General features: G+C 40.5%; 1 protein-coding gene across 14 annotated transcripts in view; it reads right to left on the bottom strand.

Moving 5' to 3' along the window:
- ROBO2 (roundabout guidance receptor 2) overlaps window positions 1-26,937 on the bottom strand; it is a 1,589,073-nt gene that overhangs the window by 165,219 nt on the left and 1,396,917 nt on the right. For all 14 annotated transcript variants that reach the window (XM_063956330.1, XM_063956325.1, XM_063956332.1 and 11 more), the window contains 3 exons: window positions 24,127-24,251; window positions 11,589-11,760; window positions 411-616 (listed from right to left, as the gene is read on the bottom strand). In XM_063956330.1, coding sequence (XP_063812400.1) covers window positions 411-616; window positions 11,589-11,760; window positions 24,127-24,251 — 503 coding nt within the window. The remainder of the gene's footprint in view (window positions 1-410; window positions 617-11,588; window positions 11,761-24,126; window positions 24,252-26,937) is intronic.

Here is a 26,937-nt window from a genome sequence, read left to right on the forward strand (position 1 = left end):
CGATCGCTTGGCGGGAGGGGGCGGAATGGTGGCGTTTGGCCGCCGTTTCGAGGGTTTGGTCCAGCCAACGCAGGTGTGGCCAGCCCGAATGGGGGGGCGGGCCGCAGCGGCTGCGTGACGTCAAACGCAGCCGCTGCGGGTCAGGGAGCGATGAGTAGCTCCTGGCCAGCACGCTAAAGCTGCGCTGGCCGGGAGTTACTCTTGAAGGGCAAAGGCATCGCCGCTGTGCAATGACTTTGCACTTCTGCAAGGGGGGGACGGAATGACATGCGGGGCGGGATAGCCCTGTGCTGGGCGTCCCCCCGCATGTCAGGGAAGATGATCGTAGCAGTGCTAAATTTAGCACAGCTATGATCAACTCGGAATGACCCCCTATATTATAATTAAACACAACTGCGTTTATTGCTTACCTTTAGAGATTTGATCTGTAACGACCCTTTATCCAGAATGGACAATCTTGTATCTCTTCCCATGAAATTAAATCCTTCTTTTAACCAGCTGATGACAGGCATGGGGTCACCCGTGGCCTTACATTTCAGCAGCGCAGTGCCATCCACCGCCAGAGTCTGGTTGGCAGGTCCTTGCAGAATTATCGGCGGTGGTCTGTCTGTTAACACTAAAAATGAGAACGGGGCGACCATCAAAAATAATTGACACAATAAAATATCGATTGTGATGTACCAATGATTGGTATAATGTGTGGATAAGCAGGGGATAGATTTACTAAGGCGCGGTTTTTCAAATCTAAGGATCATCGGTGGCTGCGATCGATCGCTTTAACATGCCACTACAAATAAATGATGATGACTGGCGGCTTTGACGATCCGCTCCTTAGTAAAACTACCCCAAATCATATACATTTGGTGTTGTTGTTAAGAAAGTCACTCACCACAGGTTCTATTCTCCCTCTATGGGAGTTGTGGACATATCGGCGGCGGTATGGTGCCCCCGTCAGGATCCCGTTGTCTGCAATGTGACCGCGTGGATCCCGACGATCGGTATGCTAACCGCATACCGTTTTGGGGACAGTTCACTGAAAACTAATGACAATTTGGTGCCGATGGTGCATTACGGCACAATAAATACGGCACGCCCTTTCTCGCCATATTCAACAAGATTGGTTTAATAAGAAAAATTGATCTTATATGGGTTAGGATTGTTTTTTTTAATATAATGCCCTCTTTGTAAGCTTAATGAAACCATAAATTATAAAACCGAAGCACTCCATTAGGTTTATGGTAAAACGGCACATTTACATATTTCTGGGTACCACGTGTAATTTATTTTAACTGCCTAAATGGCTATTCCATAATACATTAAATGTGATGGATCAATAAGAGATTAAAAGTCTCTTTTTACCAGAACGAATTGTTGGCTTGAGAGTTGCTGGGTGCGTGAGGTGGTTATAGGTCTCCGTGACATTGATGCCAAAGGTTAAATGAACACTTAGAGGTTGCAGTGAGGTGTGAACCTCCCCGCTGCTATTAAACCTGGGACCAGTCAGTCCTCATTTCAACAACATTCAATTGTTTTGCTGCACTGACACCCAAAATGTACTACTGACTTAAAATCTATTTTCTTCATCTAAGGTATAACACAATGCACTGAGTATCGCATTAGTGCTCACTGTCTCTGATAAATGCCATTTACTGTAAATCAGTGGTGTGTTAAAACAAGAATGCAATGTGCAGCTCCAGATCTAATGCAACACGTACAAAGCTCTGCCATTACATTGCAATAACCACCAAGAGTATGAATTATGAAATGTTCTATAAAAGTCAATGTTTGCCTATTTATTATACTATATTAGATATCATTCTGTTTTATTCCATTGTTTTATTCCATTTTGTGATCTGAATCAATATTCATGAAAATATTCAAGGAAATTCTGCCTATTAATTCTCTAGGAACCAGAGAGTTAGTAATCTAGGGGAAGCTGTACTAAGCATTGAAAAAAGAGTGGAGAAGTGAGCCAGTGGAGAAGTTGCCCATGGCAACCAATCAGCTGCTCCTTATAATTTTATAGCATGCAAATCATAAAAGGTACTTCAATACTTATTGGTTGCCATGGGCAACTTCTCCACTGGTCACTTCTCCACTCTTTTCACTGCTTAGTACATCCCCAGTGAGATCGCCCTTTCTGTGAAGTCACGGGATCCTAGTAAGTTGATACTCTGCAATATTAGTGATGTCACTGGTTCCTAGTGAATTGATATGCTGCATTATCAGTGATGTCACTGGTTCTTAGTAAATGTATAGGCTGCATGCTTAGTCATGTCTGTGGTTCCTAGTGAAGTGATAGTCTATAGTGACAGTGATGTCACTTGTTCCTTGCGAGTAGGTAGATTGCATTCTCATTGATGTCACTGACTGCTATTGAAATGATAGGCTACATTTTCTGTGATGTCACTTGTTTTCTAATTAACTTTTTTTCATTCTCAGTCATGTCACTTAATCTTGGTGAATCGAATGGCTACATTCTCAGAGATGTCCGTGGTTTCTAGTGGACTTAAAGGCAGCACTCTCAGTTATGTCACTAGGTCCAAGTAAAACTCTATAAAACATTCTCATTGAGTTATTAGTAAACTTCTAAGCTGTATTCTCAGTGATGTCATTGGATCCGATTAGAATTATAAACTTGCATTCTTAGTTATATCATTGTTCACTAGTAAAATAATTTACTTGCATTATCGGTGTAGTCACAGGTTACTAGTAAAATTATAAGCTTGTATGGTCAGTGATGTCATGGGATAATAGTAAAATGATAACCTTGTATGGTCAGTGACATTATGGGATACTAGTAAACTAATAAGCTTGTATGGTCAGTGATGTCAGAGGATACTAGTAAAATGAAAGGCTTACATGGTCAGTGATGTCACAGGATACTAGTAAAATGATAACCTTGCATGGACAGTGATGTCACGGGATACTAATAAAAAGATAAGCTAATATGGTCAGTGATGTCACAGGATACTTGTATGGTCAGTGATGTCACAGGATACTAGTAAAATGATAAGCTTGTATGGTCAGTGATGTCACAGGATACTAGTAAACTGATAAGCTTGTATGGACAGTGATGTCACGGGATACCAATAAAATGATAAGCTTGTATGGTCAGTGATGTCACAGGATACTAGTATAATGATAAGCTTGTATGGTCAGTGATGTCAGAGGATACTAGTAAAATGATAAGCTTGTATGGTCAGTGATGTCATGGGATACTAGTAAAATTATAAGTTTGTGTAGTCAGTGATGTCACAGGATACTAGTAAAATGATAAGCTTGTATGGTCAGTGATGTCACAGGATACTAGTAAAATGATAAGCTTGCATGGACAGTGATGTCACGGGATACTAATAAAATGATAAGCTTGTATGGTCAGTGATGTCACAGGATACTAGTAAAATGATAAGCTTGCATGGACAGTGATGTCACGGGATACTAATAAAATGATAAACTTATATGGTCAGTGATGTCACAGGATACTAATTAAAAGATAAGCTTGCATGGACAGTGATGTCATGGGATACTAATAAAAATATAAGCTTACATGGTCAGTCATGTCACCGGATACTAGTAAAATGATAAGCTTGTATGGTCAGTGATGTCAGAGGATACTAGTAAAATGATAATCTTGTATGGTCAGTAACATCATGGGATACTAGTAAACTAATAAGCTTGTATGGTTAGTGATGTCACATAATGCTAGTAAAATTATAATCTTGTATGGTAAGTAATGTCATGGGATACTAGTAAAATGCTAAGCTTATATGGTCAGTGATGTCACAGCATACTAGTATAATGATAAGCTTGTATGGTCAGTGGTGTCAGAGGATACTAGTAAAATGATAAGCTTGTATGGTCAGTGATGTCATGGGATACTAGTAAAATTATAAGTTTGTGTGGTCAGTGATGTCACAGGATACTAGTAAAATGATAAGCTTGTATGGTCAGTGATGTCACAGGATACTATTAAAACGATAAGCTTGCATGGACAGTGATGTCACGGGATACTAATAAAATGATAAGCTTGTATGGTCAGTGATGTCACAGGATACTAGTAAAATGATAAGCTTGCATGGTTAGTAATGTCACAGGATACTAGTAAAATGATAAGCTTGTATGGTCAGTGATGTCACAGGATACTAGTAAAATGATAAGCTTGCATGGACAGTGATGTCACAGGATACAAATAAAAAGATAAGCTTATATGGTCAGTGATGTCATGGGATACTAGTAAAATGATAAGCTTGTATGGTCAGTGATGTCACAGGATACTAGTAAAATTATAAGCTTGCATGGACAGTGATGTCACGGGATACAAATAAAAAGATAAGCTTATATGGTCAGTGATGTCATGGGATACTAGTAAAATGATAAGCTTGTATGGTCAGTGATGTCACAGGATACTAATAAAATGATAAGCTTCCATGGACAGTGATGTCACGGGATACAAATAAAAAGATAGGCTTACATGGTCAGTGATGTCACAGGATACTAGTAAAATGATAAGCTTGTATGGTCAGTGATGTCACAGGATACTAGTAAAATGATAAGCTTGTATGGTCAGTGATGTCACAGGATACTAGTAAACTGATAAGCTTGTATGGTCAGTGATGTCACAGGATACTAGTAAAATGATAAGCTTGTATGGTCAGTGATGTCACATGATACTAATAAAATGATAAGCTTACATGGTCAGTGATGTCACAGGGTACTAGTAAACTGATAAGCTTGTATGGTCAGTGATGTCACAGGATACTAGTATAATGATAAGCTTGTATGGTCAGTGATGTCAGAGGATACTAGTAAAATGATAAGCTTGTATGGTCAGTGATGTCATGGGATACTAGAAAAAATAATAAGCTTGTATGGTCAGTGATGTCACAGGATACTAGTAAAATGATGCTTGTATGGTCAGTGATGTCACAGGATACTAGTAAAATGATAAGCTTGTATGGTCAGTGATGTCACAGGATACTAGTATAATGATAAGCTTGTATGGTCAGTGATGTCAAAGGATACTAGTAAAATGACAAGCTTGTATGGTCAGTGATGTCACAGGATACTAGTAAAATAATAAGCTTGTATGGTTAGTGATGTCACAGGATACTAGTAAAATGATAAGCTTGCATAGTCAGTGATGTCACAAGATACTAGTAAAATGATAAGCTTGCATGGACAGTGATGTCACGGGATACTAATAAAATGATAAACTTATATGGTCAGTGATGTCACAGGATACTAATTAAAAGATAAGCTTGCATGGACAGTGATGTCATGGGATACTAATAAAAATATAAGCTTATATGGTCAGTCATGTCACCGGATACTAGTAAAATGATAAGCTTGTATGGTCAGTGATGTCACAGGATACTAGTAAAATGATAAGCTTGCATGGTTAGTGATGTCACAGGATACTAGTAAAATGATAAGCTTGTATGGTCAATGATGTCACAGGATTCTAGTAAAATGATAAGCTTGCATGGACAGTGATGTCACAGGATACAAATAAAAAGATAAGCTTATATGGTCAGTGATGTCATGGGATACTAGTATAATGATAAGCTTGTATGGTCAGTCATGTCACAGGATACTAGTAAAATTATAAGCTTGCATGGACAGTGATGTCACGGGATACAAATAAAAAGATAAGCTTATATGGTCAGTGATGTCATGGGATACTAGTAAAATGATAAGCTTGTATGGTCAGTGATGTCACAGGATACTAGTAAAATGATAAGCTTGCATGGACAGTGATGTCACAGGATACTAGTATAATGATAAGCTTGTATGGTCAGTGATGTCAAAGGATACTAGTAAAATGACAAGCTTGTATGGTCAGTGATGTCACAGGATACTAGTAAAATAATAAGCTTGTATGGTTAGTGATGTCACAGGATACTAGTAAAATGATAAGCTTGCATAGTCAGTGATGTCACAAGATACTAGTAAAATGATAAGCTTGCATGGACAGTGATGTCACGGGATACTAATAAAATGATAAACTTATATGGTCAGTGATGTCACAGGATACTAATTAAAAGATAAGCTTGCATGGACAGTGATGTCATGGGATACTAATAAAAATATAAGCTTATATGGTCAGTCATGTCACCGGATACTAGTAAAATGATAAGCTTGTATGGTCAGTGATGTCACAGGATACTAGTAAAATGATAAGCTTGCATGGTTAGTGATGTCACAGGATACTAGTAAAATGATAAGCTTGTATGGTCAATGATGTCACAGGATTCTAGTAAAATGATAAGCTTGCATGGACAGTGATGTCACAGGATACAAATAAAAAGATAAGCTTATATGGTCAGTGATGTCATGGGATACTAGTATAATGATAAGCTTGTATGGTCAGTCATGTCACAGGATACTAGTAAAATTATAAGCTTGCATGGACAGTGATGTCACGGGATACAAATAAAAAGATAAGCTTATATGGTCAGTGATGTCATGGGATACTAGTAAAATGATAAGCTTGTATGGTCAGTGATGTCACAGGATACTAGTAAAATGATAAGCTTGCATGGACAGTGATGTCACAGAATACTAGTAAACTGATAAGCTTGTATGGTCAGTGATGTCACAGGAGACTAGTAAAATGATAAGCTTGTATGGTCAGTGATGTCACAGAATACTAGTAAAATGATAAGCTTGTATGGTCAGTGATGTCACATGATACTAATAAAATGATAAGCTTACATGGTCAGTGATGTCACAGGATACTAGTAAACTGATAAGCTTGTATAGTCAGTGATGTCATGGGATACTAGTAAAATGATAAGCTTGCATGGTCAGTCATGTCACAGGATACTAGTAAAATTATAAGCTTGCATGGACAGTGATGTCACGGGATACAAATAAAAAGATAAGCTTATATGGTCAGTGATGTCATGGGATACTAGTAAAATGATAAGCTTGTATGGTCAGTGATGTCACAGGATACTAATAAAATGATAAGCTTACATGGTCAGTGATGTCACAGGATACTAGTAAACTGATAAGCTTGTATGGTCAGTGATGTCACAGGATACTAGTATAATGATAAGCTTGTATGGTCAGTGATGTCAGAGGATACTAGTAAAATGATAAGCTTGTATGGTCAGTGATGTCATGGGATACTAGAAAAAATAATAAGCTTGTATGGTCAGTGATGTCACAGGATACTAGTAAAATGATAAGCTTGTATGGTCAGTGATGTCACAGGATACTAGTAAAATGATAAGCTTGTATGGTCAGTGATGTCACAGGATACTAGTATAATGATAAGCTTGTATGGTCAGTGATGTCAAAGGATACTAGTAAAATGACAAGCTTGTATGGTCAGTGATGTCACAGGATACTAGTAAAATGATAAGCTTGTATGGTCAGTGATGTCACAGGATACTAGTAAAATAATAAGCTTGTATGGTTAGTGATGTCACAGGATACTAGTAAAATGATAAGCTTGCAAAGTCAGTGATGTCACAAGATACTAGTAAAATGATAAGCTTGCATGGACAGTGATGTCACGGGATACTAATAAAATGATAAACTTATGGTCAGTGATGTCACAGGATACTAGTAAAATGATAAGCTTGTATGGTCAGTGATGTCAGAGGATACTAGTAAAATGATAATCTTGTATGGTCAGTAACATCATGGGATACTAGTAAACTAATAAGCTTGTATGGTTAGTGATGTCACATAATGCTAGTAAAATTATAATCTTGTATGGTAAGTAATGTCATGGGATACTAGTAAAATGCTAAGCTTATATGGTCAGTGATGTCATGGGATACTAGTAAAATGATAACCTTGTATGGTCAGTGACATCATGGGATACTAGTAAACTAATAAGCTTATATGGTCAGTGATGTCACATGATCCTAGTAAAATAATAAGCTTGTATGGTCAGTGATGTCACAGGATACTAGTAAAATAATAAGCTTGTATGGTCAGTGATGTCACAGGATACTAGTAAAATGATAACTTTGTATGGTCAGTGATGTCACAGGATACTAGTAAAATCTGCATTATCAGTGATGTCACTGCTTATTAGTGCAGTGAATGAAATTGATAAGCTACATTTTCAGTAATGTTACTGGATTAATGTTATATCTGTACGAAATATTAGAATGTATATAACTGGTCGCTGACTATCGGTATATCACAAAGAGGTACTGTAAATGCAGCTCATAGGGCCAGTGTGGATTAAAAAAAAAAAGTCTTGATGGTTGCCATGGCATTACTTTAGCTGATATGGGGTGTGATCAAATGTAAACCAATATTCAAAGTGGGAATATAGGTGGCGGACCTATGAACAGCACTGTCGTTATGGATAAGGCTAACCAAACTAGGCAAATCCTGCCATAAATCCCAATAGCATATGACATGTAAATGCTGGGGTGTTTGCTGATTAACTATGAGATGGACTTGGGCTGGACCTAGAACACATAGGTCAAATACAATTCTGGAGACAAGAGCAGAGGCACTCCATATTGGTGTAGATTAAAGCAGAGGCAAGATAAGATTTCTGTTGTATGGTGTGTCGAATAATCTTACTTATGAACAGTCATTTAGCCCTGACCAGATGGACACGCAGACCTTTGCTGCAGCTTAAACAACAAACAGAGACCAAAAAAAAAAAAAAAAAAGACAAAAGTAAATAAAAAAATAAATAAGAAGAAAAACAAAACACATTATCTCCGAACTATGAATATTTATGCAAATATCACTGCAGGTAATTACAGTAAATGTAATCTTTCTGCTTTCTGAGTAGTTTAAAAGTTAAAGGAAGCATGAAAAAAAGACATATAATTATTTCCCCCTGACATTTACAATGTAATATGAAAATCACACAGCTCTTCAAACGGCTGTAACCTCTGCTGAATGCCAGTCAATTTTTTGTACTGTTACAAATAGACTGCAGTCTCTTACTTTCCACACAAAGAATTTCTCATCACTGGTATCCTTGAACCCAGCTTGTTCTTAGCAGTAAATCTACAGTGTACCAGCAGGTGCAACTATTAACAGCTCAATGGTTTGGGAGCCAATGTTTATCTCTAGCGTTTGTTCCAATCACAGCTCCTGCCCCCCAGTCACCTTCGTGCCACCGACAGATATTGAAAAATATTGCCTTGCCATTAATTGAGAAAACCTTTTAATGTGTACGGTAATTTCAATTGCACAAAATGCATCATTTTGTCAGATGGAAAATAAAGATCGAGGCTAAATTCAGAAGCAATTAAAGGATCTACTGACAAACATTAACAATGTAATTCTCTTTCCGTACTGCATGATACATTCTTTCTCTGATCTAGATGGAGCCGCTTGGAAATGTAGTCTAATTGTGAAACAATTGTAAATAAAAAATAAAAAAAAACAAGAAACTAATGTAATATGGGTTATTCTCATGGCAAAGAAATGTTTCTCAAAAATTAAATTCAAATTACACGTCATTATTACACCCAGTTACCCATGTACTGTATATGGACATCAGTCTTGTACATTCCTAGGTTCATTTGTGTATGCTTATTGGTGTACTCTATGTTTATTTGTGTATGCTTATTGGTCTATGTTTATGTGTGTATGTTTATTTGTATATGCTTATTGGTGTATGTTTATGTGTGTATGCTTATTGGTGTATGTTTATGTGTGTATGCTTATTGGTGTGTATTCTTATTGGTGTATGTTTGTTTATGTGTATATGTTTATTTGTGTATGCTTATTGGTGTATGTTTATGTGTGTATGTTTATTTGTGTATGCTTATTGGTGTATGTTTATGTGTGTATACTTATTGGTGTATGTTGATGTGTATATACTTATTGGTGTATGTTTATGTGTGTATGCTTATTGGTGTATGTTTATGTGTGTATGCTTATTGGTGTATATTGATGTGTGTATTCTTATTGGTGTATGTTTCTTGATGTGTATATGTTTATTTGTGTATGCTTATTGGTGTATGTTTATGCGTGTATACTTATTGGTGTATGTTTATGTGTATATACTTATTGGTGTATGTTTATGTGTGTATACTTATTGGTGTATGTTTATGTGTATATACTTATTGGTGTATGTTTATTTGTGTATGTTTATTGGTTTATGTTTATGTGTGTATGCTTATTGGTGTATGTTGATGTGTGTATTCTTAATGGTGTATGTTTATGTGTATATGCTTATGTGTGTTAGCTTTTATGTACTGTAAAGTCTATTTCTCCCCAAGAGTAAATTAAATAAAGTTAAATATTTGATGCATATGGGATGACACCTGGCCGATATTTGAACTAGGTTGTAACAATTGGACTATTCATAGAGAAGACACATGACAGTAAAAGGAAGAAAATTATATATGTTAGTGAAGGTGGCAGAGCCAGGTGTATTTATCAAAGACCTAACATCTGTCATGCACATAGTTCCTTTGTGGATATCTCATGAAAGACAGCATACATTCCAACATTATCCTGGGGTAGTAAGACATATCCAGCACTCCCAAAGCACCAGGACTCCAAACTCCCCTCGCCTCACTTATAAACTAGGGTTTATCACCAATGGTCCGATGGCAATGGTTATCTAATGTTATCATCAGTGGCGTACGTCAGTAGCGGAGTCCCGATGGATAATGCCAGCCGCAGTCGGCACATGTGCAGCCGTGGTATAGTCAAGTTGCACAAAGACATTAATGGCCACATGCTGTACTCTGTAGACCTATGTTAGTGGACCGGGGGTAACAAATCAATAATCATAGGTTAGGAAACTGCATTAGGCCTGGTGCAAATTTAAAAAAGCAAACAAGGAGCAATTTGCTCCTGGAAGACACTATGTTGCAATGCAAGGGGTGCAAATGTATGTATTTATTAATTAATTTTTTTATTTATTTTGTATGCAGGGAAAAAGCTGGTTGTTTTTGCGTGTAGCGAACAAATAATGGACAGCATTTGTTCTTACACTGAGAGGTAAGTATCTTGAATGGGTGTAGGCTGTGCGGTGTGCTCCCCCACCCCCCATGTTCTATTATAAACACTCCCATTCTCTAAACTGCCCCTTTTTTTATTTGCTCCTACCTCTGAATCCAGCCATATGTGACTCTGACAGACTATAGGGAAACGAGTGCAATAACTGTCTGTGGAGCAGGGCTGTGTTTGTTATGTGGTAATATATAGCACCCCTACAGGCTGCAAGGGGTACTACATTTGTCCAGGTTCATCAAGACATACTTTAGAATGGAGGAAAATGTTTTATAAAGGGTGTACATATATCCATCACATGTTTTACACCACAGTGTTTTACAAGAATTTGTTTAACATCACAGGGCCTTTTGCAAGTATCCAATGACATAATAAATAATAAGCATCTTTTATATAAACTAGAATGGCAATGTTGGAACAGCACATTGACATTAATTATAGAAACAAGACCCCAAATGTTAAGGGACACTCCGCCGACACAGTTTAATCTGTTTTGTATATAATGTGCAGTCACCATAAAATTTCCAGCAGTGATGGCAAGACTAGGCAAGTGGCACTCAATAAGCATTTTCTCTTTCTTTCAGGTCACAGCGGCTCACAGGCTGACAGCGACCATGAACACTCACCGTCAGTCACTTCCAGCTGGGCCTTTGCCAATATGCTCCCAGCTACCGTCAGAGCCTGGCAAATGTAGTAGCCGGCATCTGAACGCTGAATGTTGGCAATGGTTAAGTCTCCAGTTGGAGACACTGAATATCTACTGCTTGGTTGTTGCGGCTGATTTGGGAAAAGCAGATTCTGTTGAAAATAATAAAGAGAAAAAACAGAGAAATATATATAAACATTATGAGACAATATAAATGAACTTAATGCAAAAAACTATAAACACATATTTGCATGAAAGCAATCACTTGTGAGACATTTATCAGCAACTGCTGCACTACAGTATAATGGCTTTCCTAAAATGAAACATATGTTTATTTGGATGTAAGTCAATACTATAGCTTATAGCTCTTGTTTCATTTCTAGAGAAAAATGCTTTGTATCAAAACACACTATCTATCTATCTATCTATCTATCTATCTATCTATCTATCTATCTATCTATTGAATAATCTATATCTAACTTGTATCTATCCATCTCTTTATCTATTGAATAATCTATATCTATATTACTAGTATCTATCTATCTATCTATCTATCTATCTATCTATCTATCTATCTATCTATCTATCTATCTGTTTAGTATATATTAAGCTATCTAGTAATATCTATCTATCTATCTATCTATCTATCTATCTATCTATCTATCTATCTATCTATCTATCTATCTATCTATCTATCTATCTAATGATCTATATTAATATAACTAGTATCTATCTATCTATCTATCTATCTATCTATCTATCTATCTATCTATCTATCTATCTATCTATTGAATAATCTATATCTAACTTGTATCTATCCATCTCTTTATCTATTGAATAATCTATATCTATATAACTAGTATCTATCTATCTATCTATCTATCTATCTATCTATCTATCTATCTATTGAATAATCTATATCTAACTTGTATCTATCCATCTCTTTATCTATTGAATAATCTATATCTATATTACTAGTATCTATCTATCTATCTACCTATCTACCTATCTATCTATCTATCTATCTATCTATCTATCTATCTATCTATCTATCTATCTATCTCTCTCTCTCTATCTATCTATCTATCTATCTATCTATCTATCTATCTATCTATCTATCTATCTATCTATCTATCTATCTATCTGTTTAGTATATATGTAGCTATCTAGTAATATCTATCTATCTATCTATCTATCTATCTCTATCTATAAAATAATGTATATATAACTAGTATCTATCTATCTATCTATCTATCTATCTATCTATCTATCTATTGAATCATCTATATCTAACTTGTATCTATCCATCCCTTTATCTATTGAATAATCTATATCTATATAACTAGTATCTATCTATCTATCTATCTATCTATCTATCTATCTATCTATCTATCTATCTATCTATCTATCTATCTATCTAATGATCTATATTTATATAACTAGTATCTATCTATCTATCTATCTATCTATCTATCTATCTATCTATCTATCTAGTAATATCTATCTATCTATCTATCTATCTATCTATCTATAGCTATTAAATAATTTATAGCTAACTAGTATCTATCTATCTAGCTATCTATTTAGTATATATGTATCTATCTAGTAATATCTATCTATCTATCTCTATCTATTAAATAATTTATATCTAACTAGTATCTATCTATCTATCTATCTATATTTATTTAACTAGTATATAGCTATCTCTCTAGTATCTATCTTTTTGTAATGTATAGAAAACTAGTATCTATCTATATATCTATCTATCTAGTAAATATCTATCTAGTATCTATCTATCTATCATCTATCTGTCTATCTATCTATCTATCTATCTATCTATCTATCTATCTATCTATCTATCTATCGCATCTGTCTGTGAAATTATACATACAGTAGTACACAGTTAAGAGCAGCACCTGAAAAACACTAAATAAACCACAAGGTCAATTCCATATTGTTGTTAGCCTTATAAGAGAAAGATGTACATATTAATTCGGGATCGGCATGAGATCCCGCCGCACGGGATGCCGAAGGTCAGTATACCGACATTTGCATCCAGACTGTGGAATGCTGGCAGGGGGGCGAGCGCAATGAAGCCCCTTGTGGGCTCGCTGCGCTTGCCACGATGTGAGCGCGGTGGCGAGTTACGTTCGCCACTGGTTCTATTCTCCCTCTATGGGTGTCGTGGACACCCATAGAGGGGGAATCACCTACTTCGCCAGTATGGTGCCCCAGTCAGGATCCCGGCATTGGTATTGTGACAGCCGGGATCCCGACGAGCGGTGTAATGACCGCATACCATTAATTCAATCTTCATCCAATTAAACAACTGTACTTTTGAGTAATTAAGTAATTGCCATGCGATAACATGTTATATTCACAGATATAACCTAACGAATATAATTTTTCCATAAAATGCTGTGTAAAAATGAAAGCAATGAAATACAGACAAAGGGGGTAATTAAAAGTTGATCGCAGCAGGAATTTTGGTAGCAATTGGACAAAACCATGTGCACTGCAGGGGAGACGGATTTAACATGTGTAGAGAGAGATAGATTTGGGTGTGGTGTGTTCAATCTCCAATCTAATTTGCAGTTTAAAAATAAAGCAGCCAGTATTTACCCTGCATAGAAACAAAATAACCCACCCAAATCTAACTCTCTCTGCACATGTTATATCTGCCCCCCTGCAGTGCACATGGTTTTGCCCAACTGCTAAAAAAATTCCTTCTGCGATCAACTTGGAATTACCCCCAAAGATCACATAAATGACTGTGCATATATAGAACTGTTCTGTGTTTACATTGTAGAAAACACATTTTTCCCCTATGGGATTCATGTAATTAAAACAGCAACCTTGTAATTAATTGAAGAAACAATGTTTCAACATGAAGGCAAAAGCATCTAATTAATACAATTACACCTTAAAATGCCCTACTTTCAAATAAGACCATTGCTAGTGTATAAATTGTGTATTAACATTATTCAATTAAACTAAATGACTTTAATCCTCCAAATAAAGTGTTGCGTTAATTGTAGACTCTTTCTTTCTAATGAAGCATTGGATGTCCACTTTAAAAGATTCACATGTTCCACTTCAGAACCACTTAACATAGACATTAGCATGTTACTAAATTCAAGCCGACTCTGCATAGATTGTTGTCATGACAGTGATTTAATTGTCTATTATTAATTAAAAATCATGGAACCCACTGGGAATATCAACCCATTGCTCAGAATTATGGGGTAGATTTATCAAAGCTTGGAGAGAGATAAAGTGGAGATAGATAAAGTGCCAGCCAATCAGCTCCTAACTGTCATTTTACAGACAGTGTTAGGAAAATGATTGGTTGGTATTTTATCTTTCTCCACTTTGGGGTATATTCAATAAAAGTCGGATCCATTCCGACATGCATTTGTCGGAATGGATCCGACAACCCCTATTCAATGGTCGGCCAAATCCGACTGTCGGATTTGGCCGTACCCGGGGTGCTGTTCTGCCGGGGTGCTGTACTGCCGTGTTCTGCCGCAGTCGGAGCTGACAGCAGCGGCGGGGAGAGCAGACAGCGGCGGCTGGCGGGGGTAGGTGACGGCGGCGTGCATGAGGTGACGGTGGCGGGCAGCGGGGGGAGCTGCCAGCGCCTGAGGAGAGTGATGTCTGCGGTGGGGGGAGGCGCTGCACAGAGAGAGGTGCCTGGCCGGGGGACGGCCAGGCAAGGTACCTCTCATCCCCGTAGCCTACCGCACCGCTCCCCATCTCCTCACCTCAATCCAACTTGTTTTTAAGTTAGATTGAGTTTGTCGGAAAGGGGGCCAAAACCTGTCGGATTTGGCCCCATTTCCGACAGAAGCACGCGGATCGGCAGCTATTTTGAATAGGTCGGAACCCCTTCCGATCGAAATCTGTCGGAAGCTGAAGTCTTTTTGACAAGACAGCGGCTTCCGACAGTTATTGCATATGCCCCTAAATCTCTCTCCAAGCTCTGATAAATCTCTCCCTATGTATGTGCTGAAGTCCATACTGGATGAAGGAAAATTACAGACACTAGAAGAGTTGCTTCAGTTTTTAGAACCTATACAGTGACGTTTAAGCAAAGCGTTTTCTGACATTAGGCCTCAAAATGTTTCGCTTGCAGAATTTGACCTCAAGTATTTCTTATTCTGACGCAACCAATAAATTTAATGTCATTGTCTCTGCTCTAGTCTTAAGCTATAAATTCTGTGAAATACAAATGTACTGACATACAGTAATGTAGAATTGGATTGTGTTAGATGGCGATGCCAAAGTGGAACTCGTAGATTGTAACGTTGGGAATATGCACTTCTACAAAGTGAAACTTAATTGTGCTAAATTTTAGCAAAAACGATGGTCCCGATTCAGGCCAGATCGCTGCTGTGCGTTTTCGCACAGCGGGCGATTATCGAACTACTGCGCATGTATATGCATCACAATGCGCAGGCAAGGCCACCAAGCAGCGACAGGATGGTGCGAAAATTTCGATCACACGGACGTTTGCAAGGTGATTGACAGGAAGAGGACGTTTGTGAGTGGTAACTGGAGGTTTTCTGGGAGTGTATGGAAAAAGGCAGGCGCACCCAAGCGTTTCCAGGGCGGGTGTGTGACGTCAGCTCCGGCCCCGATCAGCCTATTCTCATCGTACTGTAGGAGTAAGTATTGAGCTACGCACATGGGGGGTCATTCCGAGTTGTTCGCTCGTTATTTTTTTCTCGCAACGGAGCGATTAGTCGCTAATGCGCATGCGCAATGTCCGCAGTGCGACTGCGCCAAGTAAATTTGCTATGCAGTTAGGTTTTTTACTCACGGCATTACGAGGTTTTTTCTTCGTTCTGGTGATCGTAATGTGATTGACAGGAAGTGGGTGTTTCTGGGCGGAAACTGGCCGTTTTATGGGTGTGTGTGAAAAAACGCTGCCGTTTCTGGGAAAATGCGGGAGTGGCTGGAGAAACGGGGGAGTGGCTGGGCGAACGCTGGGTGTGTTTGTGACGTCAAACCAGGAACGACAAGCACTGAACTGATCGCAGATGCCGAGTAAGTCTGGAGCTACTCAGAAACTGCTAAGAGGTGTGTAATCGCAATTCTGCTAATCTTTCGTTCGCAATTTTGATAAGCTAAGATTCACTCCCAGTAGGCGGCGGCTTAGCGTGTGCAATGCTGCTAAAAGCAGCTTGCGAGCGAACAACTCGGAATGACCCCCATACTGCACACACTGCACAGAATGGGAAAACTTTCGATGGTGAGTGTGATGTGAGCAGTTCTGCAGCTGTCCACTGACTGAGAGGAATTTTCGCACAGCGTACACATGCCATCGCACACTTGCACGGGGCAAATTTTCACTCCCCTGGGCAGCAGCTATCTGATTGCAGGACAGTGTAATTTACAGCACAGCGATCAGGTCTGAATTAGGCCCCATATATTACTGCTTACTTAGTATCACCCAGCGTTGTACACAGAATTGATCAGGTACACTTCCCTTGCTCAGTCAGTTTACTATTTAGTGCCTGGGACACAGACAGACAAAATGTCTTGTCCATAATTACACTGAGCTGACAGTGGGATTTGAACCAAGGTCTCCAGCATCTCTTCCTAAGGCGTGCAAATGTGTAGTAACCAATAGCAGTTAATCAGCTGTGATAGACTTATTTATATTATCCAGGCTGGGATTAAGGGACACATGGGCCGGGGCCTATTGTGAGAAGCGGAGGAGCTGTGACCAATGCTGTGTGGGTGTGGCCAGTGCTGTGGGAGGATTTCCAATGAAGTGTGGGTGTGGCCAGTGCCATGTGGGCACGTACACCCCCCTGCACTATCTGCCTTAATTTATACCTAAATATGTAAAAATACGGCTGGTGGCTGGTCATCGTCATACTGTCATGATGATGGGGCTATTTTTATGTAGAGGCCTGGAGCTGGAGCTCCATCCGCCACATTGTTAATCTGGCCCTGATATTATCCATTATTGACGTAGCTTCAGCATATTAACCACATCAATACCATCAGATCAGTTTTACTCAGGTCCCGTCCCAGTGCAGATTACAAACTTCCCTACAACACACTATGGGGGTAATTCAGACATGATTGTATCAGGAAATTTGTTAGCAGTTGGGCAAAACCATGTGCACTGCAGGGGGGGCAGATGTAACATGTGCAGAGAGAGTTAGATTTGGGTGGGATGTGTTGAAACCGAAATCTAAATTGCAGTGTAAAAATAAAGCAGCCAGTATTTACCCTGCACAGAAACAATATAACCCACCCAAATCTAACTCTCTCTGCACATGTTATATCTTCTCCCCCCACATGGGCCCTCATTCCGAGTTGTTCACTCGCTAGCTGCTTTTAGCAGCATTGCACACGCTAGGCCGCCGCCCTCTGGGAGTGTATTTTAGCTTAGCAGAATAGTGAACGAAAGATTAGCAGAATTGCTACTAAATAATTCTTTGCAGTTTCTGAGTAGCTCCAGACCTACTCCTAGATTGCGATCAGCTCAGTCCGTTTAGTTCCTGGTTTGATGTCACAAACACGCCCTGCGTTCGGCCAGCCACTCCCCCGTTTCTTCAGACACTCCCGCGTTTTTGCCTGACACGCCTGCGTTTATTAGCACACTCCCGGAAAATGCTCAGTTACCACCCAGAAACACCCCTTTCCTGTCAATCATTCACCGATCAGCAGTGCGACTGAAAAGCACCGCAGAATCCACAGCAAATCTACTAAGTTTTGTGTTAAATAACTTAGCGCATGCGCTCTGCGTACCATGCGCATGCGCATTTAGCGACAAAATGCAGCATAGCGAAAATCGGCAACGAGCAAACAACTCGGAATGACCACCATGGTCTTGCCCAACTGCTAACAAATTTCCTGCTACAATCAGGTATGTCCACCTTAAGCCAAAGTCACTTGAGTCCTTAGGTTGTCGATGGAAATCCAAGCAGCAAAAGAGGTACAAACTCTGCTGCATATTTCACATTTGAAGTCAAAGTCCCAGTGCTGAAAGCCAGCAATGCTGACCTCTTTGGCACCATGCTTCTAAACACCTAAATACTATGAGCTAGAAAGATGCATCATTGCTTGGAGAGTGATAAAATGGATACAGAAAAAGTGGCAGCCAATCAGCTCCTGCCATGTCACAGGCTGTGTTTGAAAAATGTCAGTTAGGAGCTGATTGGCTGATACTTTTTCACTCTCCATTTTATCACTTTCCAAGCGATGATGCATCTGGCCCTATATGTACAAGGGAGATAAGCAACACACCTTTGCTCTAGGCAGGTAGTGTAGTGTGGGGCGGTGCATGTTGAGCTTATGCTCTGAATGCCAACACTAACAGGGGGCTCCGTCCAGGGAGGAGAGTGGCACACACAGAAAGCCACCAAGTGACACAAAGCTACGCCTCTACTCCAGGCGCACCCAATAGCCCCTATTAGTGCACCAGGGACCATCTTCTCAACACTTACATATTATTCACTCCGCTAAAATGATAAGAAGCAACAAATCTACATTACTAGCGTGCACAGGGCCTGCGACCCGGCGGCGGGGGGGAGTGATGGGGGGAGTCAAGTTTCTTCACACCCCCCGTCACCCAGCCCCATAACCCTGCATGCTAATGTGGACGAGATTGTCCATATTGGCCTGCATGTACCTGTATAAGTGACCCAGTACCAATGATGAATGAGCGCGGGACCGCGCATCGTTCATTGTTGGTGCCTACACACTGAAAGATATGAACGATATCTTGTTTATTAATGAACAAGATCGTTCATATCTTTCCGTGGAATCGCCTAATGTGTAGGACCGATAAGACTGGGTGTGTGAGAACCTTCTGAGTAACCAAATGTGGGTAGAAGCTGACGTTACTCACATGCCAGTAGCAGCCACCTTCCAGCTGTATTTACCAACATGCTGGATGACAAAACCTATCGATTTCCTCTGGAAACCTTCAATATCTGTCTGATTGACTGATATGGGTTACTGGCCACTTGCACTTTCATTGTAAATCACCCCAAGGTCTTCACATAATATCCAGTAGATAGCGATGGCACCAAACATCATTATATAACCATATTTATGAAGCTATCCTTGATTTTTATTTATTCTCTATCAAATGATGGGACACCACTATAGTTTTACTATGGAGCATCTAATTCAGAGCAGCTAAACCATTTCATTGTGTTCTACATTCTGCTCTAGCTTTTCCTTTGTTTTAACCACTGTTATTCATTCCAGACGACCCCAGAGCCATTACATGGCCTGCAGGAGCAGATTATTAATCTATGACAATCAACAATGTTTCATTGATTTCCTAGACCTTGACAAAAGATCTAATGCCCCAAACGCTACTCGGAGGTTTTTTTTTTTTGGGAATGTGTGATAAATTACGCACCTTATATCAAGAACTATTACCCACGTTTTGTTTGCTTTGAATGGATAATTGTCTCTGGGCCTAATTCAGACCTGATCGTAGCAGGAAATTTGTTAGCAGATGGGCAAAACTATGGGGGTGATTCCGAGTTGTTCGCTCGTTATTTTTGTTCGCTACAGAGCGATTAGTCGCAAACTGCGCATGCGCATTGTACGCAGCGCGCCTGCGCCAAGTAAATTAGCACAAAAGTTTGGTATTTTACTCACGGCGTAACAAAGTTTTTTTATCGCTCTGCTGATCGTAGTGTGATTGCCAGGAAGTGGGTGTTTCTGTTCGGAAACTGGCCGTTTTATGGGAGTGTGCGGAAAAACGCAGGCGTGCTAGTTGAAAACGCAGGAGTGTCTGCAGAAACGGGGGAGTGGCTGGGCGAACGCTGGATGTGTTTGTAACGTCAAACCAGGAACGAAAAGGACTGAGCTCGTCGCACTGGCAGAGTAAGTCTGGAGCTACTCAGAAACTGCGGGGTAATCGTTACGAGAAAATTAGCGAACCCTTCGTTAGCAAATCTGCTATGCTAAGATACACTCCCAGTAGGCGTAGGCTTAGCGAGTGCAATACTACTAAAAGCAGCTAACGAGCGAACAACTCGGAATCACCCCCTATGTGCAGTGCAGGTGTTTCAGATGTACCATGTGCAGAGAGAGTGGGTTATCTTGTTTCTGTGCAGGGTAAATACTGGCTGCTTTATTTCTACACTGCAATTTAGATTGCAATTTGAACACATCCCACAAAAATCTAACTCTCTCTGCACATGTTATATCTGCCCCCCCCCCCCCCTGCAGTGCACATGGGAAGTCATTCTGACCTGATCGCTCGCTGCAGTTTATCGCAGCGCAGCAATCAGGTCAGAACTGCGCCTGCGCCACAGTGCGCCAGTGCATGGCTGACAGCCGACGGCTGTCGTTGCCTAGCGATCGTCTCTGCTTGATTGACAGGCAGAGGCGGTCGCTGGGCGGGAAAGGGTGGCACGGCGGTGTTTGACCGCCGTTTTTGTGGGCGCGGTCCGGCCAACGTAGGCATGGCCGGACCGTGCGGGGGGCAGGCCGCAGCAGCTGCGTGACGTAACCGCAGCAGCAGCGACGAGTATATCCCGGCCAGCCGCCGGAGCTGGGTTGCCTGAGAGTTACTCTTAAAGTACAAAAGCATCACCGCTGTGCGATGCTTTTGTACTTGTGCAGGGGGGGGGCCTGACATGCGGGGCGGACTAGCCCTGTGCTGGGCGTCCCCCCGCATGTCTGTGTCAGTGATCGTAGCTGTGCTAAATTTAGCACAGCTACGATCAGGTCGGAATGATCCCCATCGTTTTGCCCATCTGCTAACAAATTTGCTGCTACGATCAGGTCTGAATTAGGCCCTATGTTCTTTATTTGTGGGCTCTGGCTACTAGACCTCAGGTCACACAAGTGATGCTTCATATTATGGAAAAACCTTCTTACAGTATAAGATTTTAGCACTCATAAACTAGGCTGGCCACATTTATGTAGTAGGATCCAGGGACGTGCAGTGAGCTAAATTGCTCAGGAGGCACTGGCTAACCCCAGAGCCAGATTTACACGCAATATATGAGCCAAAGGGTACATCTGGGCATTATACACAGGTGCAGCAGTATAAACTCCTGGAAATCTGGTGAGTTTTGATTAGAGATGTGTGGAAAGGATACACAGGTGAGGCACTGCCTCACCTGCCATAGAGTTTTTACTCAAGAGTTTGGTCTTTAAACATTATTAGAATAATGCAAAGAAGATATTTCAAACAAATTATCAGTATTTTTCATATATTTTATTTAGTCAAAACTCTGGTATAAACGTAAGTATGACAGGAAAGGCTCTGCCTCACCTGCCTCACCCCACCGCACCGCACGTCACTGGATTATACAATATACTAAGCGATCTATAAAAAAAAGTGAGTGGCCAAATTTGTATACAGTATTCCAAATATAGTTTCCATTGTAAAAGCAACACGGACAAGCAGGTAACCTGGGTTCAATTCCCAGTGACAGCATCCAGTGATGATGCATCTGTGCAACCTTGAGGATTTGTTACCGGGATTAGATTTAGGTGACTATGACATTCAGGGCCTGCGCACACGGCAGCATCTACTGGCGGTTTCCTGTCTGTGTGTTTATGCAAATGCTGCTACAAACTACTTCCCTCGTGTACTGTACATCCATGCAGCCGAAGGGACAAGTTCTGAGATGCCATCTTCCGTGTATGTACGGGCAGTAATACCAATTGGCGCATGCTTAGATGCCACCATCGGTGCAGTTTCTCTATCTGACAATGGGCTCCTATGCCTCCTCTGGCTGTGCGTTCCACTGACAAGCCTGCATCACTCCCATGACACTCCCACTAAATGGTCTGGCCTTGTGTGCATGTCTAGCCACCTCCCAGTCACCGCCCAACAAACGCCTATCCCTTTTCTACAACATTTCTCATACTGTGCAATCTCCTAACAGCACACTTTGGCCCTCATTCCGAGTTGATCGGTCGCAAGGCGAATTTAGCAGAGTTACACACGCTAAGCCGCCGCCTACTGGGAGTGAATCTTAGCTTCTTAAAATTGCGACAGATGTATTCGCAATATTGCGATTACTAACTACTTAGCAGTTTCAGAGTAGCTTCAGACTTACTCTGCCTGTGCGATCAGTTCAGTGCTTGTCGTTCCTGGTTGACGTCACAAACACACCCAGCGTTCGCCCAGGCACTCCCACCGTTTCTCCGGCCACTCCTGCGTTTTTTCCGGAAACGGTAGCGTTTTCAGCCACACGCCCCTGAAACGCCGTGTTTCCGCCCAGTAACACCCATTTCCTGTCAATCACATTACGATCGCCGGAGCGATGAAAAAGCCGTGAGTAAAATTACTTTCTACATAGCAAAGTTACTTGGCGCAGTCGCAGTGCGAACATTGCGCATGCGTACTAAGCGGATTTTCATTGCGATGCGATGAAAAATACCGAGCGAACAACTCGGAATGAGGGCCCTTGTGCGTACACTTTGTGTAGCGTGTGCGCTGTAGGAGTTTTTACAGGAATCCGGACTATGGATAGACACTGTCTAGATAGACTTCAATAGGTCGACATCATATGGTCGACAGGCATTAGGTTGACAGGGTCAAAAGGTCGACAGGTAAAAGGTAAACAACTTGAAAGGCCGACAGGTACAAAAGGTCGCCAGGTTTAAAGGGTTGACATGGCAATTGTCGACACACACATATGGTCGACGCATGTTTTTAAAGGTTTTCCACATATTTTTCAGCTTTTGCTTGGTCACGTAGACTACGATTGGGAACAGCAACCTGTGGCAAGCGCAGTGGTAGCAGAGCGAGGCACCTTGCTTGAAGCATGGCGAGCTAAGCGAGCCCGTGGGGGTCTACATCACCACTAATTGAGGTCACAGGTTATGGAACAAACAAAATGACACACAAAAAAAAAAATTCTGTTGACCTTTTTTATGTATGAACTATTTCAATATTGACTTTTTGACCCTGTCAACCTATTGTACTGCCTACCTTTCACCTGTCGGCCTCTTGATCTTGTCCATCCTTTGACCCTTCCGACCCAAAGCTTGATGGCCGTATGGTGTTAATCTAGTAACGGTAGATCTTCTATGTCACACCCTTTTTTAGGAACTTCGCTCAACTACATGAATGTCGGCATTCATGAGATTTGAGTGTGGCTCTGAATCAGGCCCCGTGTGCTGCAGTTGCGATGTCTCTGGCCATGGATAATTATATGAAGATACAGTAATAATAAAACCACAATGACATTCTATTTTGGTATATAAAATATTTTTGGACTTCCATGTACCCTGCTGTATTATTTGTATCATCTGCACTGCGGTAACCCCGCTATACTGAATAAACGGAACAGGAACAGTATTAATCAGATGTGTTAGAGCTTTGGTACGTGACATATTATATGGACACTTCGTTTATTGCCAGCTGTGATGAATGTGGACCACTGATTTGCTGTGTGCCCTTGAACTATACGTCTTAAATCTGATACACCCGACATGTTAAAGCAAACACAGAGCTGTGGCATGGTCCTCAGTGCAAGGCATAATGTGTCACATAAGATCGGTCTTCTTACCTGACTCCCTTCCTTCTGCCAGAAGACAGCGGGCTGAGGGTTACCCTTCGTTTCACAGGGGAACGTCACAGTCCGACCCTGAGCTACGATCTGATCCCGCGGTCTGACAACAAACTGAGGAGGCGCTGAAAATAATGGAAGATGTCCAGTTAGGAAATAGTCTTCTATTATAGTATAATATACCAGTAATATCCCAATATTCCGATTGTAAATGAATGGTCTAATGGTTAGCATTACTGCCTCACAGCACTGAGGTCATGGGTTTGATTCCCAACATGGCCCTAACTATGTGGAGTTTGTATATTCTCCCTGTACTTGCGTGGGTTTCCTCTGGGTACTCCAGTTTCCTCCCACAATCCAAAATTGGCTCCCAAAAATATTAACCCTTGCATGAATGTGTACATGTGATAGGTATTGTAAGCTCCACTGGGGCAGGGACTGATAAAGCATTGCATAATATGTGTGCTACATAAATAACTGGTGGTAATAATAATAATAATAATAATAATAAATACATACATACAGTAATAATAAAAATACAAGATACTGTATGAAATTGTTGTGTAAACTCCCAAATTGTTCATTGTTGAGTTACCAATGAACAACTCTTCTCCATGAGCTATTAATTATCACTTACAGGAATAAAAACAAAGATTTCTGGAAATTATATATACAATAATACGGTAAGATTATAGATAACAGTTCTTTGTATCTGAAAAAGCAAACTATGTACTTACGTACATACACATATAAACTCTGTATATATGTAAAATAAAATATATCAATGTAAAAATATAAATTTTTGTATATAAATATATATAGAGAGAGAGAGAGAGAGAGAGAGAGATAATGTCCGGCACTCTAATGCAAATATAGACAACCAGTCTGGGTGCCCTTCCAATAGGCTACTACTTTTGCCTCTTGTTTGATTCATCTATATGCTGGAGTGCCGTCCGTCACACCATATTCTATATATATATATATATATATATATATATATATATATTCATATATATATATATATTTCATATATATTGCACAGTCCTCTAAATTATTATTGTTCTGCAGTCAACGAAATTACTAAGATGGAATAGTGAGTAGTTGCAAACTTTGGAGCTGATGCAGAGATAATGTAAGCCCGTTTGCGTAACGATGTGAAGTTATACCCATTTCATTGGACATTGACACATAAACTCCACACACCTTCACCTTTCTATTGGTTTTAATCTATATACAGTATGTATATTTCATTCCTCAACGTTTTCACTAGTTCCGGCAGTACTATATTGGTCAGTTGCAAATTTGTTTGGGCCACAAAATGGCCACCTCCCGCTGCATTGCCTGATGGGTACACATTAAATAGACCTATAAAAGCAGCTTCGAATAAATTGCATTTCATCTTTTCATATCATTGCTTTCTTGCTACATTCAGTTAGCACAGACTTCAATCAATGTCATGCATAAGCACTGTTATGCTAATATCAACATCTGAGGCAGAGTGGGACGATAGGAAGATCAGCGTGTTGTACATGAATAAGGAAGCACAGGTCATGTGTGAGGTGGGCCTCAGAATGACTGGATGGGAGACCTCAAGGTTAATCACCTCATTTTTAGAGCTGGTACAATAATACTCCGCAGCCCGGATAAAGCAAGAGATAATGAAGAAACATTTAGAAGTATTAGGTTAAGGCAACGGAATACAAATGCACTTTATGTTTTTTTCCCCTATAATTTCTGACATCCATAAAATAGCAAGTTTGTAACATATAATAGCCAATCAAGAAGGGGAAACTGGTCTTTACTTGAAGTCAATAGTCTACATTTCTGTAATAATTACTGTACTTGTGACTATGACCATTAAAAAACTGACACAAAGAAATTAGAGTAAAAATTATAATATATGTAATTGGCTCAGAAAGAAAGAACATGTGACCTGGTTCAGGCAGGACAATGGACTATGAGTAATTATGGCGGCAAGTGTAGGAGAGGGGTAAACTCATGCGATCTAGCTGTCAGGGGCAGATTAAAAGGGGAGGGGCCTTTGTGCAGCCTCTGTGCGGGCCCCTCCTATCTTGGCGGTACAAGTAAGACTAGACCCTGCACTGTGCCAGAGTCTACTGTGTATGAACGGGTCTCCAGGAACCATTCCCCGGTGATTTCTGTACTGCACATGCACAAATTTCCGATAAAATGGTGGCAGTGCCATTTTCCTGGTGATTTGCACAGGGCCAATGCAGACTCCCCATGGACCGATGAGGACCGATCTCTACACAGGATTAGGTGAGTATAATTGTTTTTTATTTACTGGTACCCAGGGATTCTACTAGACAAGGGTAACGAGGGGCTCCGTGGGACCCTAGGTAAGTATGTATGAGTGTTTAAGTGTGCATGTATGTTTTATTAAAATGGTGTGTGGGTGTCCTGTTTTTTTTTTATATTTCTTTTACTGTGGAACTACAGGTACCAGCGGGCCATTTAATACCCCGCATGCTAGCACTTGTGGTTTACCAAGTACCAGCATGCGGGGGAGGCTTGCAGGGACTTGTAGGTCCATAGCAAAAGACAATATTCTTCTTTTACACATGGGTCATCAGCCTGCCACCCACAGCCCACGGATGGCAGGGACAGTCCTGGGCTTCATCCCTGGCCCTTGGGTGCTTGGAGAGGGGGGGGGGACTTTTTATGGGGGGGGTCCCCACTCCCCTAGGGAACCCTGGCCAGGGGTAACTAGTTGGGGAAGTAATGCCATGGCCGCAGAGACCAGTATAAATGTGTCCCCCAGGCTGTGGCAATATCTCCTTGGCTAGTGGA

Source organism: Pseudophryne corroboree, chromosome 2 (genome assembly GCF_028390025.1).
Source record: "Pseudophryne corroboree isolate aPseCor3 chromosome 2, aPseCor3.hap2, whole genome shotgun sequence".
Classification (NCBI taxonomy): Eukaryota; Metazoa; Chordata; class Amphibia; order Anura; family Myobatrachidae; genus Pseudophryne; species Pseudophryne corroboree.